The sequence below is a fragment of the Balaenoptera ricei genome, chromosome 11, assembly GCF_028023285.1.
Source record: "Balaenoptera ricei isolate mBalRic1 chromosome 11, mBalRic1.hap2, whole genome shotgun sequence".
Lineage (NCBI taxonomy): Eukaryota > Metazoa > Chordata > Mammalia > Artiodactyla > Balaenopteridae > Balaenoptera > Balaenoptera ricei.
This window is the reverse complement of record NC_082649.1, coordinates 76,249,043-76,263,086: the sequence shown is the minus strand read 5'-3', so window position 1 is coordinate 76,263,086 and position 14,044 is coordinate 76,249,043. Positions and strand designations below refer to the sequence as shown.

At 36.0% G+C, this 14,044-nt stretch overlaps 1 protein-coding gene across 10 annotated transcripts in view; it reads left to right on the top strand.

Annotated features, from left to right (window-relative positions):
* The window catches only part of CFAP20DC (CFAP20 domain containing), a 291,020-nt gene that overhangs the window by 123,508 nt on the left and 153,468 nt on the right, over positions 1-14,044 (top strand). The window contains exon 7 of one of the 10 annotated variants that reach the window (XM_059940076.1): positions 11,367-11,729. The exons of 8 other annotated variants lie outside the window; for them this stretch is intronic. In XM_059940076.1, coding sequence (XP_059796059.1) covers positions 11,367-11,416 — 50 coding nt within the window. In that variant the 3' untranslated portion in view covers positions 11,417-11,729. Of the gene's footprint in view, positions 1-7,820; positions 7,889-11,366; positions 11,730-14,044 lie in introns of those variants that run through there. One more of the 10 variants, XM_059940078.1, reaches the window with a different exon arrangement.

Below are 14,044 nucleotides of genomic sequence, written 5' to 3'. Positions count from 1 at the left end.
ATAAACAAAAGCTAAAAGAATTCATCAACACTAAGCCAGCCCTAGAAGAAATATCAAAGGGACTTCTTTAAGCTGAATAAAAAGTAGCACTAATTAATAATAAGAAAATGTATGAAAGTAAAAGTCTCACTAAGAAAAGGTAGATATATAATAAAGGTAGTGGATCAATCACTTACAAAGCAACCATGAAGGTTAAAAGACCAAAATGGTAAAATTAACTAAAATTACGATAATTAGTTAAGGGAAGCATGCAAAAAGATGTCATCAAAAGTACAAAACATGGGGAGGGGTAGTAAAAAGATAAAGCTGTGGAATGTGTTCAAAATTAAGCTGTCACCAACTTAAAACTGGCTACAGTTTACATAGGATGCTGTATGTGAACCTCACAGTAACCACATACACAAAAACTTTATAGCAAATACACAAAAGAAAATGATAAATGAATCTAAACATAACACTAAGGAAAACCACTGAGACACAAAGGAAGAGAGAAAGAGAAGAAGAAAGAAACGGAGAGGAACTACAAAAAGAGCCATCTTCTCAATAAACACAGAAAAAGCATTTGATAAAATTCAACATTTATTTATGATAAAAACTCTCAACAAAGTGGGCATGGAGGGAACTACCTCAACATAATAAAAACCATGTATGACAAGCCCACACCTAACATCATACTCAACAGTGAAAAGATGAAATCTTTTCCTCTAAGATTAAGAACAAGACAGGGGTGCCCACTCTCACCACTTTTATTCAACATAGTATTGGAAGTCCTATCAAGACCAGTTAGGCAAGAAAAAAAAATAAAAGGCACCCAGATTGGAAAGGAATAAGTTAAACTGTCACTATTTGCAGAAGACATGATATGATATGTAGAAAACCCTAAAGACTTCTCCAGAAAAAATGGTGGAATGAATTTAGTAAAGTCACAAGAAACAAAATCAATATACAGAAATCTGTGGCACTTCTATACACTAATAATGATCTATCAGAAAGAGAAATTAAGGAAACAATCCCTTTTTACAGTTGCATCAAAAGGAATAAAACACCTACTAATAAATTTAACCAAGGAGGTAAAAGATCTGAATACTAAAAACTATAAGACACTGATGAAAGAAATTAGAGAAGACACAAATAAATGGAAAGATGTTCTGTGTTCATGGATTGGAAGAATTAATATTGTTAAAAAGTTCATACTACCAAAAGCAATCTGAAGATTCAGTGCAATCCTTATCAAAATTTCAATAGCATATTTCACAGAACTAGACCAAATAATTCTAAAATTTGTATGGACCACAGAAGATTTCAAATAGCCAGAACAATCTTGAGAAAGAAGGACAAAGCTGGAGGTATCATGCTTCCTGATTTCAAGCTCGACTGCAAAGCTCTAGTAATCAAAACAGTATGGTACTACCATAAGAACAGATACACAGATCAGTGAAGCAGAATTGAGAGCCCAGAAATAAACCCACACATATGTGGACAATTAATTTACAACAAAGGAGCAAAGAACATACAGTGGAGAAAGGATAGTCTCTTCAGTGAATGGTGTTGGGAAAACTGGATAGCCACATGCAAAATGTAACTAGACCACTATTTTACACCATACATTAAAGTTAACTCAAAATGGATTAAAGACTTGAATGTAAGACCTGAATCCATAAAATTCCTAGAAGAAAACACAGTAACCTCATTGGCATTGTTCTTAGTGATGTTTTTGTGGAACTGACTCCAAAGGCAAGGGAAACAAAAGCAAAAATAAACAAATGGAACTACATCAAGCTAACAAGCTTCTGCACAGCAAAGGAAATCATCATCGAAATAAAAGGCACCCTACTGAATGGGAGGAGATATTTGCAAATCATATATCCAGTAAGTGGTTAATGTCCAAAATATGTAAAGAATACAGACAAGGGACTTCCCTGGTATTGCAGTGGTTAAGAATCCGCCTGCCAATGCAGGGGACACGGGTTCGATCCCTGGTCCAGGAAAATCCCACATGCTGTGGAGCATCTAAGCCTGTGTGCCACAACTACTGAGCCTGTGCTCTGGAGCCCACAAGTCACAACTACTGAGCCCACACACCCTAGAGCCCACGTGCTGCAACTACTGAGCCTGCATGCTGCAGCTACTGAAGCCCACACACCTAGAGCCTATGCTCTGCAACAAGAGAAGCCACCACAAGGAAAAGCCAGCACACCACAATGAAGACACAACACAGCCAAAAAAAAAAAGAATACAGACAACAACAACAAACCTGATTAAAAAATGGGCAGAGGGTCTGAATAAACATTTTTCCAAAGAAGACATACAGATGGCCAACAGACACATGAAAAGATGTTCAGCATCACTAATTATTAGGGAAATGCAAATCAAAACAACAATGAGATATCACCTCACATCTGTAAGATTGACTGTTATCAAAAAGACAATAAATAACAAATGTTGGAAAGGATGTGGAGAAAAAGGAACCCTCATACACTGTTGGTGGGACTGTAAATCAGTGAAGCTACTATGGAGACCAGCATGGAGATTCCTCAAATAATTAAGAAGAGAACTACCATATGATCCAGATATTTCACTTCTGGGTATTTATCTGAAGAAAACAAAAACATTAAGATGTATGCATCCCTGTGTTCATTGCAGCATTATTTACAATAGCCAAGATATGGAAGCAGCCTAAGTGTCTATTGATGGATGGTATATAAACACAGTGGAATTCTACTCAGCCACAAAAAAGAACAAAATCCTGCCACTTGCAACAACTGGATGAACCTTGAAGGTATTATGCTAAGTGAAATAAGTCAGATGGAGAAAGACAAATACTGTATGATTTCACTTATATGGGGAATCTAAAAAAACAAAACAAATGAGCAAACAAAATAAAACAAAAACAAACTCCTAGATACAGAGATCAGATTGATAATTACCAGAGGGGAAGAGGTTGGGGGAGTGGGCAAAATGGGTGAAGAGGGTCAACTCTATAGTGAAGGGGGTAACTAGACTTGTGGTAGTGATCACTTTATAGTGTATACAGATGTCAAATTACAATGCTGTACCCTTGAAACATATCTTTTTTTTAAAATAAACTATAACAATATTAACACAGCCAACATGGTAAAAAAAAAAAAAAGAAGAAAGAACTGTCAGCCCTAGGTACTGCTATAGGCAGGGATAAAGGGTATGGCTAAAAACAGGTAGATTGGTTAGAATTCTGTATCGGTTACTATAGGACCCCAGATCCCCTCTCCAACTCCATACAACCATGCAACAGGACCTTTATCCTCTAGAGACACTAAAGTAGAGTGCCTGAACTCAGGTACATCGAATATATGGTAGATAGACACCAAAACTAATAGGAAGAAGTAAATAGATAAGTTAGGAATAGATACATGTTCTTCTCAGAGTTAAGAAAAGATATTGCATCTATAAAATAATATTTTTTCTTGCTTTACTCCAGTAAACATTTTATTGAAGTATATTATATTATAAACTTTTATATACATCTAGAAACATTTATAAATTGTAGGCATACAGCATGAGGAATTACCATAAAGTGAGCACATTTGTTAACCACCACCCAGATCAAGAAATAGAACATTACAAGCAGCCTAGAAGCCCTCTTTATGTCCCATCCCAATCATAACCGTCTTCCTTCCTCTGAGAGGTAACTCTGTCCTTACCTCTAACACCACATATTAATTTTACCTACTTTTGAACTTTATATAAATGGAATCATATGGTACATACTCTTTCATAAATACATTCTTCCCAGTACACATAGAGATTCATCTATGTTGGTGCTGATCTTCAGTACTGTATAGTATGCCATTGTATGTATATTCCACAATTAATTTTTCCATTTTAGGCTATTTCCAGTAGTGTTGCTTGAATCATTCTACATTTCTCTTGGAGCATCTATGTAGGCATTTCTTTGGCTATTTAGTAAGGAGCTGAATGAATACATACTTTAACGTTCTTAATTTCAGTTATTATTTTTTTGATTCTAGAATTTTATTACATTCTTTTTTATAGTTTCCAGTCCTCAACTGAAATTCTTTATTTTGTTATCTAATTCCTGAAATATATTAATCAGAGTTATTTTAAAGGCCATGGCTCATAATTCCAATACCTGACTCTCCTGTGGGTCTGTTTCTATTGCCTGTTTTAGTCTTGGTGTTGTCTCCTGGTATGCCTGGTAAGTTTCAAGTGAATGTTGGACACTTGAAATCAAAAACTATAGAGTTATTTTGAGACTTTGTATTGTATTGTCTTCCTCTAGAGATGTAAAACCAAAAATATAAAATAAAAAGGAAGACGTTCAGAAAACTGAAAATAGGATGGAAATGTTAAGAATATTAGAAGTTAGTCCAAGAGGTTAACCATCAGAATAATAGGATTCCAAGATGAGAGACTAGAGAAAACAGAAAGGATGAAATATAAGATTTCCCAAAATTGAAGGCCAGATATTTTCAGTTGACATAATTCATCAAAAAAAGACTCACTATTGTGTAATTTCAGAACAAGAGGGGAAAAAAAAAAGATCTTTTAAGCTTCCAGGATTTTTTTAAATACATACAGTGGTTACATACAAAGGGTTATAAATAAGAATGATGTCTGACTTTATACAGCAACCTTAAATGGTAGAAGACCTTGAACGTATATCTTCAGAAGCCAAAGGGAAATTATTTAGAAAAATTATTATTCAGAATTCTACACCCATCCAGTCTATCAATCAAATGAGTATAGAATGAAGATATTAGCAGACATGCAAAGTCTCAAAAATTTATTTACATCCTTTCTCAGAAAAGATCCAGAAGACATTCTCCACAAAAATTAAGGAATAAATCAAGAAAAAGGCATATAGGGGACCCAGAAATAGAAGATTTCATCCAATAGAAAAGCAAAGCAAATTTTCAGAATTATGGTTAAAGGAATTCAAGGCATGACACTTATAAAACACATCTAGAGAACAGTCAGTACATATTTTAGCAGAAAAAAATGGGGCTTCCAAGAGGAAAGTCTTCAGGAAAAGAATGTATCTGATAGAGTATGGTGTGTTTGAAAATGAAAAACAAAATCAATTGTGATTTTACAGTGCTGATGGGGAGTTTGGGAAGAATTAATGTTAGGAATGTAGAAAAACCCATGACAAAACAAAACAGTGATGAACTACAAGGGGAAAAAAATGCACAAGAAAAAACATGTAATCATAGTATATCATGTGGCTAAGATAGGCACAACATTTTTTTTTAACATCTTTATTGGAGTATAATAGCTTTACAATGGTGTGTTAGTTTCTGCTGTATAACAAAGTGAATCAGCTATACGTATACATATATCTCCATATCTCCTCCCTCTTGCATCTCCCTCCCACCTTCCCTATCCCAGCCCTCTAGGTGGTCACAAGCACTGAGCTGATCTCCCTGTGCTATGCAGCTGCTTCCCACTAGCTATCTCTTTTACACTTGGTAGTGTATATATGTCCGTGCCACTCTCTCACTTCATCCCAGCTTACCCTTCCCCCTCCCCGTGTCCTCAAGTCCACTCTCTATGCCTGCGTCTTTATTCCCATCCTGCCCCTAGGTTCTTCAGAACCTTTTTTTTTTTTTAGATTCCATATATAGGTGTTAGCATACGGTATTTGTTTTTCTCTTTCTGACTTACTTCACTCTGTATGACAGGCTCTAGGTCCACCCACCTCACTACAAATAACTCAATTTCATTCCTTTTTATGGCTGAGTAATATTCCATTGTATATATGTGCCACATTTTCTTTATCCATTCATCTGTCGATGGACACTTAGGTTACTTCCATGTCAAAAAGACAACCCTCAGAATGGGAGAAAATATTTGCAAATGAAGCAACTTATAAAGGATTAATCTCCAAAATATACAAGCAGCTTAGGCAGCTCAATATCAAAAAAACAAACAACCCAATCCAAAAATGGGCAGAAGACCTAAATAGATATTTCTCCAAAGAAGATATACAGATTGCCAACAAACACATGAAAAGATGCTCAACATCACTAATCATTAGAGAAATGCAAATCAAAACTACAATGAGGTATCACCTCACACCGGTCAGAATGTCCATCATCAAAAAATCCACAACATTTTTCTAAACAGATTTATTTTTTAGAGAATTTTTAGATTTACAGCAAAATTGAGTGGAAAGGACAGAGGGTTTCCACATGTTCTTTGTTCCCACGCGTGCAGTCTCTCCAGCTATGACCACCCATACCAGATTGGTACATTCCTTACACTTGATCCTACACTGACACATCATTGTCACCCAATGTCCATAGTTTACATTAGGGTTCACTCAGTGTTGTACATTCTGTGGGTTTTGACAAATGAATAATGACGTGTATCCACAATTACAGCATCATACAGAATAGTTTCATTGCCCTAAAAGTCTTCTGTGCTCTACCTGTTCATCCTTCCCTCCCCATTAGTGCCTGGCAACCATTGATCTTTGTACTGTCTCCATAGTTTTGGCTTTTCCAGAATGTCGCATAGTTGGAATCATGTAGCATGTAGCTTTCAGATTGACTTTTTCACTTAGTAATATGCATTTAAGGTTCCTGCGTGTCTTTTCACAGTTTTATAGCTCATTTCATTTTAGTGCTGAATAATATTCCATTGTCTGGATATACCACAGTTTACTTATCCATTCATCTCCTGAAGGATATATTGGTTGCTTCCACATTTTGGCAATTATAAATAAAACTGCTATAAACATTCTTGTGTAGGTTTTCGGTATGGACATAAATTTTCAACTCATTTGGGTCAATACCAAGGAGCACGATTGCTGGTTCCTATGTTAAGAGTATGTTTAGTTTTGTAAGAAACTGGCAAACTGTCTTCCAAAGCAGCTATAACATTTTGTTATTCCACCAGCAATGAATGAGAGTCCCTGTTGTTCCACATCCTTGCCCGCATTTGGTGTTGTCAGTGTTTTGGATTTCTGCTATTCTAAGATGTACAATGGCATGATTTTTTTACACAGTCTTAATAATTAAAACACTGAATAATAACTTATCCCAAAATTATGTAAAATCATGTTGGGGGGATGTGGGGAAGAAAGAGAGGACGTATTATAGTGGCTTAATAATGCTGAATTTTCTTTTTCCAGAATAGGAAATCAGAGATATCATCTAAAACTATTAAGTGCAGAAATGGCAATATAAGGCTTCCATTTATAAATATGGAAGTAAATACCAGAAGATTTAGCACATATAAATGAAAGGCTTGGAAATAGTTGCCTCTGCATTGCAGGACTGGTGGATGTGTGAGGTGGGAGGGCAGCAGTTAGGGCATGATGGTATGATGGTTTTTTTCTCATAATTTTATAGTACTACTTGATTTTTTTTTAAGTAAATTTATTTATTTATTTTTGGCTGCATTGGGTCTTCATTGCTGCGCGTGGGCTTTTCTCTAGTTGTGGAGAGTTGGGGCTTCTCATTGTGGTGGCTTCTCTTGTTGCGGAGCATGGGCTCTAGGCACGCCGGCTTCAGTAGTTGTGGCACGTGGGCCCAGTAGTTGTGGCTCACGGGCTCTAGAGCACAGGCTCAGTAGTTGTGGCGCACGGGCTTAGTTGCTTCACAGCATGTGGAATCTTCCTGGACCAGGGCTCGAACCCGTGTCCCCTGCATTGGCAGGCAGATTCTTAACCACTGCACCACCAGGGAAGTCCCGTACTACCTGAATTTTTGAACAATATATGTGTATTTTGTTTGATAAGTAGATTTTAAGTGAATGGATAATCTATAAATATTTCCAAAGAACAAGAATTGGCGTAATTTCTTTCATGTTTTCAGAAGGCCTGAAAAGAAGCCTTATGAATGTGGCATCTCAGATCACCTGAAAGGCTCTGAACAGATTTGGGGAAGTATGCTGTGCTTCAGGGTACTGTGGAGTATAACCCCATTTAGCTGCCAGTATTTAACCTTGTGCAAATACTGACCCTATGTCTGTGCTTCAGTTCCCTCATTAGTAAAATGAGGATAATAATTGTTCCCTTGTTAGGTAAGTATTATTATTATAGTCTCAGTGAAAGTATAATGTATGTAAATCAAGTACATCTTGGAGAAATTAAATTGATATTGTAGAGCCTAAAGATTTCGATTAATATTTCCACAGTCTATTGCTTTGATCATGTACTAAGTTTGTGGTTTTGTTTGAGTTTTGAATATCTCTGTGCTTTGTTTGCTCAATAATTACTCTAAGGTTGTGGTAAAGATACAATCAAATACAAAATATATATGAAAAGACATAAACTATAATATAGTGTGTAGATGCTAAACATTTGTCTGCCTTCTACACATCAGGCACTGGGATGAGCACAGCCCCTGCTTCAGGGAGCTCAGGGTCTCACAGGGAAACTTACATGTATGTGTAATTTATAGGACCTGGTGGAAATTTGTCTAAGGGGCTTGACAGACAGTGAGGGAAGAGGCTGGAGCACTGACCATTTACTGGAGAGAGCCACTTGGTGGGGCGCTTGGATTTCACAGATCTGTCAGGTTAAGAAAAACTTGAGGACTAGCACAGTGATGACAACTTTTGAATTTGCCAATTCAGTGCATTAAAACAGGCAAACAAATAAGAAAAGCTACAGTTATTCTGATTGTTTCACTAAATGCAAGGACATTTACACATACACACGTGAGAAGTTCTAAATTTCAGAATAAAGGCTCACATTTTCACCACAGACCAGTGAATATGACTTCATTGATCAGTATCTATCTATATACCAGTGTCTGGTCTATAGTTACCTAGAGAAATAAACTTTCCAAGCTGCCTGCTAAAATAAAAACAAAAATTTTCCAGGTTATGAAAGTGGACAATGAGAAGATAAAGCATTTCAGGCAGAGGAAAGAGCATATATGTATAAAGGCCTAGCATTATGAAAGGATCCGATGTGTTCAAGGAACGGGGAGTTCAGTATGGTACTTGGCAGAGGTGGGAGGTATGGTGTAATATAATATTGCATTATTAGGCTTCATACTTTGGGTGACATAAAAATGTAGAACAGGCTCCTGTCCTCAGAGTTCACTGTGTAATTATAGACACTAGAAAAGTTAACAATTTAAGAGTTCAGAAGGTTGGCAGCAGAAGTAATAATCGTGATGATGATGATGATAGAAGCAGTGGCTGTTATAAGCACTTTACATATATGAACTTAGATTACATTAATGTTTATAACAACTCTACAAGACGGATAGTACTACTATCCCCATTTTATAGATAGGGAAACTGAGGCACAGAGAGGTCAGGATATGTGCCCAGTGTCACATAACTGCTAAGTAGTAGAGGCAGGATTTAAACCCTGGCAGTCGGACTCCAGAATTTATACTCTTAATTACTACAGCACACTGCCTCTCATGGAAGGATAGAAAAGAGGGAAAATTTTAAAAGGAAATATACAAGCGATGTCACGTAATAAGAACTAGAGGATTTGGTAACTGACTGTGTTGAGGGTATCTGTATTACAATAAGTGATGAATGTCCCTTTGTCTTTCTTACTGAAAGAGAGGAGTCATTCTATTCTGCAGAAACAGAGTAGTCAGTCATAGTGTTGAGACTTTTATCCAAGGAAACTTTTTTATGTGTTTCTTACCTTCCATTCTCAGGTTCAGTTTTTAAATATTATATTAAATGCGTACTTAAGCTCAGTACTGTGTGGTCCTTGGCTTATTTAAACTGCTACCATTTCACTCTAGGACCTCTCAAACTCACCGAAGCTAGGAAATGTTGCCTAATTCCCTTGCTGTTCTCTGTTACACAGTGGGATATAATAGAAAGTGAGTTATTGGAACCCTAAAATGACAATTAACCAGTTTTTTAGTTGCCCAGAGGAATGACTTTCGCTGGACAAGTAGTAAAGCATGCTAATTCAATTTAGTTTATTACTTTTATGGTTCCCAAGGGGACATGGACTGGCATTTGCATGACTGAATTATTGATTAACTTGTATCATTCTGCATTTTTTAAAAAACACAATATATGTGTAGATAGATAAGAGAAAGACAAAGGAGAGAAAAGAGAAGAGATGAGAGAAGAGAACAAGTGATGACCCATTAAGCACGAACTTATGCTATGCCAACGACAGTTTTACACATCTCCTGACTCCCCAGTCTGCCCAGTTCATTGTTCTCTCTAAAAGATCAGGACTGGGGAGTATGTGTTCTGTGTTTAGAAATGCAAGAAGAGAAGAATTAAAACTATGATTTAAGACTGAGAGCACTTTGAGGGCATAGACTAGATCTCCACTGTTTTTTTTTTTTTTTTGGATCTCCACATTTTTATCTCTAGCACATGAGCTGGCACCAGTAACCTGTCATAAATGTTTGATGAATTAATGAAGTAAGGGCTAGCTAATTGTTTGTTCAATTATCCATTCATTTACTATCTCTATACAATAAACCTTTATTGGGTGTCTAGCAATGTGAAGAAAATCATCCGTTCAGAGGCCACAGAAAAAATTAGAAATACTGTTGTCTTTCCTTGGTAGACTCATTGATCAGGAAAGGGCCCTAGAGATCCTCTGATGTCTTGCCTTGATAGACTCATTGATCAGGAAAAGGCCCTAGAGATTATCTAATCCAATGTCTTAATTATACAGATAAGGAAAACAAGGCCCATGGAAATGAGGCATCTTGGCCGAGGGTACAGAAGGTGGAACTCGACGCCAAGCCTCTGACTGTCCTTTCCTCAGTGCTACACAAGTTTACCTTCCACAATAAGTGCAATGATTTAGTGTTTTAAATAATTAACATTCTTGAGTTTTTTTCCCACCTCTTTGCTCACCTCCAGGTCAGGTGAGTGCACATCATATCCGAATCTTGTCAGTTTAAGGCTACATTTCCACTCCTTCCCAAAGAGGAGCTGAACTCAAAATACCCTTGCCTAGCAAACCACCCCAGGGGAAGTAAAGGGGATAAGATCTCAGCATAGCAGAGGTGCCCAGCAGCCAACAGTAGATCCCACAGAAATGGGTCATGAATATCTGTATATCAAGACTCAATTATTCTGATTAAAATACATATTTTATAATTAAGTATTATGAATGTTATTTATAATAAAACATTATTTCTCAAAACTTCTAAGGACAACAATTTCATTTTACAATACCATCCAAATAATTAAATACCTAGGAATAAATTTAATCAAGGACGTAAGGACTTGTACACTGAAAACTATGAAACATTGCTAAAAGAAATTAAAGAAGACCTACATAAATGGAAAGATATCACACATTCATGCATTGGAAGACATGATATTGTTAAGATTTTCAATATTACCTAAAAAGATCTAGAGATTAAATTCAATCTCTCTCAACATTTCAATGGCCTTTTTTGCAGAAATGGGAAAACTAATCCTCAAACTCATATGGCATTGCAAGAGGACCTGAATACCCAAAAATTCTTGAAAAAGAAGAAAAAAGTTGGAGGAGTCACACTTCTCAATTTCAAAACTTACCTCAGTGTTACAGAAATCAAAGGAGTTTGCTGTTAGGACTGACATATAGACCAATGGAACAGAGTTAAGTCCAGAAATAAATTTATACATCTGATTTTGACAAGGATGCCAAGAGCGTTCAATGGGGAGAGAATAGTCTCTTCAACAAACGGTTCTGGGACAGTTACGTATCCACGTCCAAAAGAATGAAGTTGGAACCCTACTTCACACAATATATAAAAATTGACTCAAAATGGATCAGTGACTTAAATGTAAGAGGTTAAACCATTAAAGTCTTGGAAAAAAATAGAGATAAATCTTCATGACCTTGGTTTTGACAATAGATTCTTAGATATGATACCAAAAGCATAGCAACAAAATTTTCAAAATAGATAAATTATACTTTATCAAAATTAAAAATTTTGTATATCAAATGACATTATCACGAAAGTGAAAAGACAGCCTACAGAATGGGAGAAAATATTTGTAAATCATATATCTGATAGAATATATATTCTGGTTCTTAAATAGAGTGTATATATATATTCTGATGTATTCTAGTATCTGGAATATATAACACAACAACAAAATGACAACCCAATTTTTTAACATGGTCAAAAGACTTAAATATATCTCCAAAAGAGATATACAAAAGAAGATAATACAAATGTCAGGCAACAAACATAAGATGCTAAACATTATTGGTCATTAGGGAAATACAAATTAAAACCACAGTGAGTTACCACTTTACACCCACTAAGATGGCTATAATTTTTTAATGGAAAGTAAGTGTTAGCAAGTGTGGAGAGAAATTGGAACCTTCATACATTGCTGATGGGAATGCAGAATTGTTGTCCCAGTGTGGAAAACATTTTGGCAGTTCCTTAAAAAGTTAAACACAGAATTGCCATTTGACCCTGCAATTCCACTCCTAAGTATATACCCCACAAAATGGAAAACATGTACATGCATGTTTATAACAGCATTATCTATGATAACCAAAATGTGGAAACAGCCCACATGTCCATCAGTGGATGAATGGTTTAACAAAATTTGGTAAGTACTATTCACACAGACACAAAAGGACACATATTGTTTGATTCCATTTATATGAAATATCCAGAATAGATAAATCCATAGAGACAAGATTGTAGATTTGTGGCTGCCACGGACTGGGGACCAGAGAGAATGGGGAGATATGGGTTAATGGGTAAGTACATTGTAAGTATACTATATGCCACTGAATCTTTTATCTTAAAATGCTTAATTTTATGTTAAAATGAATTTCTCCTCATTTTTTTAAAAAAAGCTTCAATGGAGTGATTCATTCAAGATAGCCAAGTTTTTGTGTAGTTCCTTTAAACATCAAAACCTTTTATTTTTAAAAACAAAACAAAAACACACATACTAAGATGTGCTGGTTTTGTCACCATTGTAATGAAATAATTTACATAAGTATTTGTCTATTATGAATAGTAAACATTTATATAGCACTTGCTATGTACCAGGCACTATTCTTATCCTCTTGTATACATTAAGCTCATTTAATCGTCACAGTAACTCTATGAGGAAAGTGTTATTTTTATATCCATGTTTCACAGATAAGGAGAGCAGGGCACAGCAAGGTAAATTACAATGCTAGGATCACACAACCACTTGGTAGAGCCAGAATGTGAACCCAGGATGCCTTGCTCCAGAACCTGTGCTTTTAACCACAATGATATACTGCTTCTTAAAAATCTTTCCGCACTTATACAGTAAACTCCATAAAGCAGGGATTTGAATCCATGCCAGGCCCAGAGAAAATCTGATAGTTATATGCTAAGTGAATGAATGAACAAGCAAAAAATGAACCAACTTTGTACCAAAATTGTTATAGATTAAATGTGTCCCTCTAGAATTTATATGTGCCCTAATAAAAGAGATCCCAGAAAGCTCCCTCTCCCTTTCCACCAGGTGAGGTTTTAGCAGGAAGCCATCTAGGAGCCAGGAATAGGACCCTCATCAGACATCAGGTCTGCTGGTGCCTTGATCTTGGGCTTCTCAGCCCCTAGAACTATGAGAAATAAATTTGTTATTTATAAGCCACTCAGTCTGCAGTATTCTGTTATAGCAGCCCAAGCAAAAACAAATATCCTGGCAGTTAGAAACTTTTATGTTTTCTGCTTGGCTCTCACTGGTGTTTCAGAGAGGTGAGATTTGATATAAGTAAGGCACTGTGCTAGGCACTGCAGATAGGTAAGATGAATATAGTTGAGTCCAGGATCAGTGAACTATTACAAAATTGGTACTTAGTTAAACTGCAATGAATTATGAGTAGCCTTAAGTGGAAACAGGTCTATAAATCTCACTATTTTGTAAGGCATTTCCCCCCAGTAAAATGGGGATGATGGTTTTTAATGCATAAAGTGCTGTATATATGTATTTAAATTGAGGACTTAATTTTTAAAGCTAGTTAAGATCTTCATCAAGGGTATTAAACATCTATAGAATGGTTCATTTTATTATGACTTTATGGCCAAAGAAAGGAGAACAGGGTTAAAAAGTCACTCAAACATTGCAATAATATACTATCTCATAC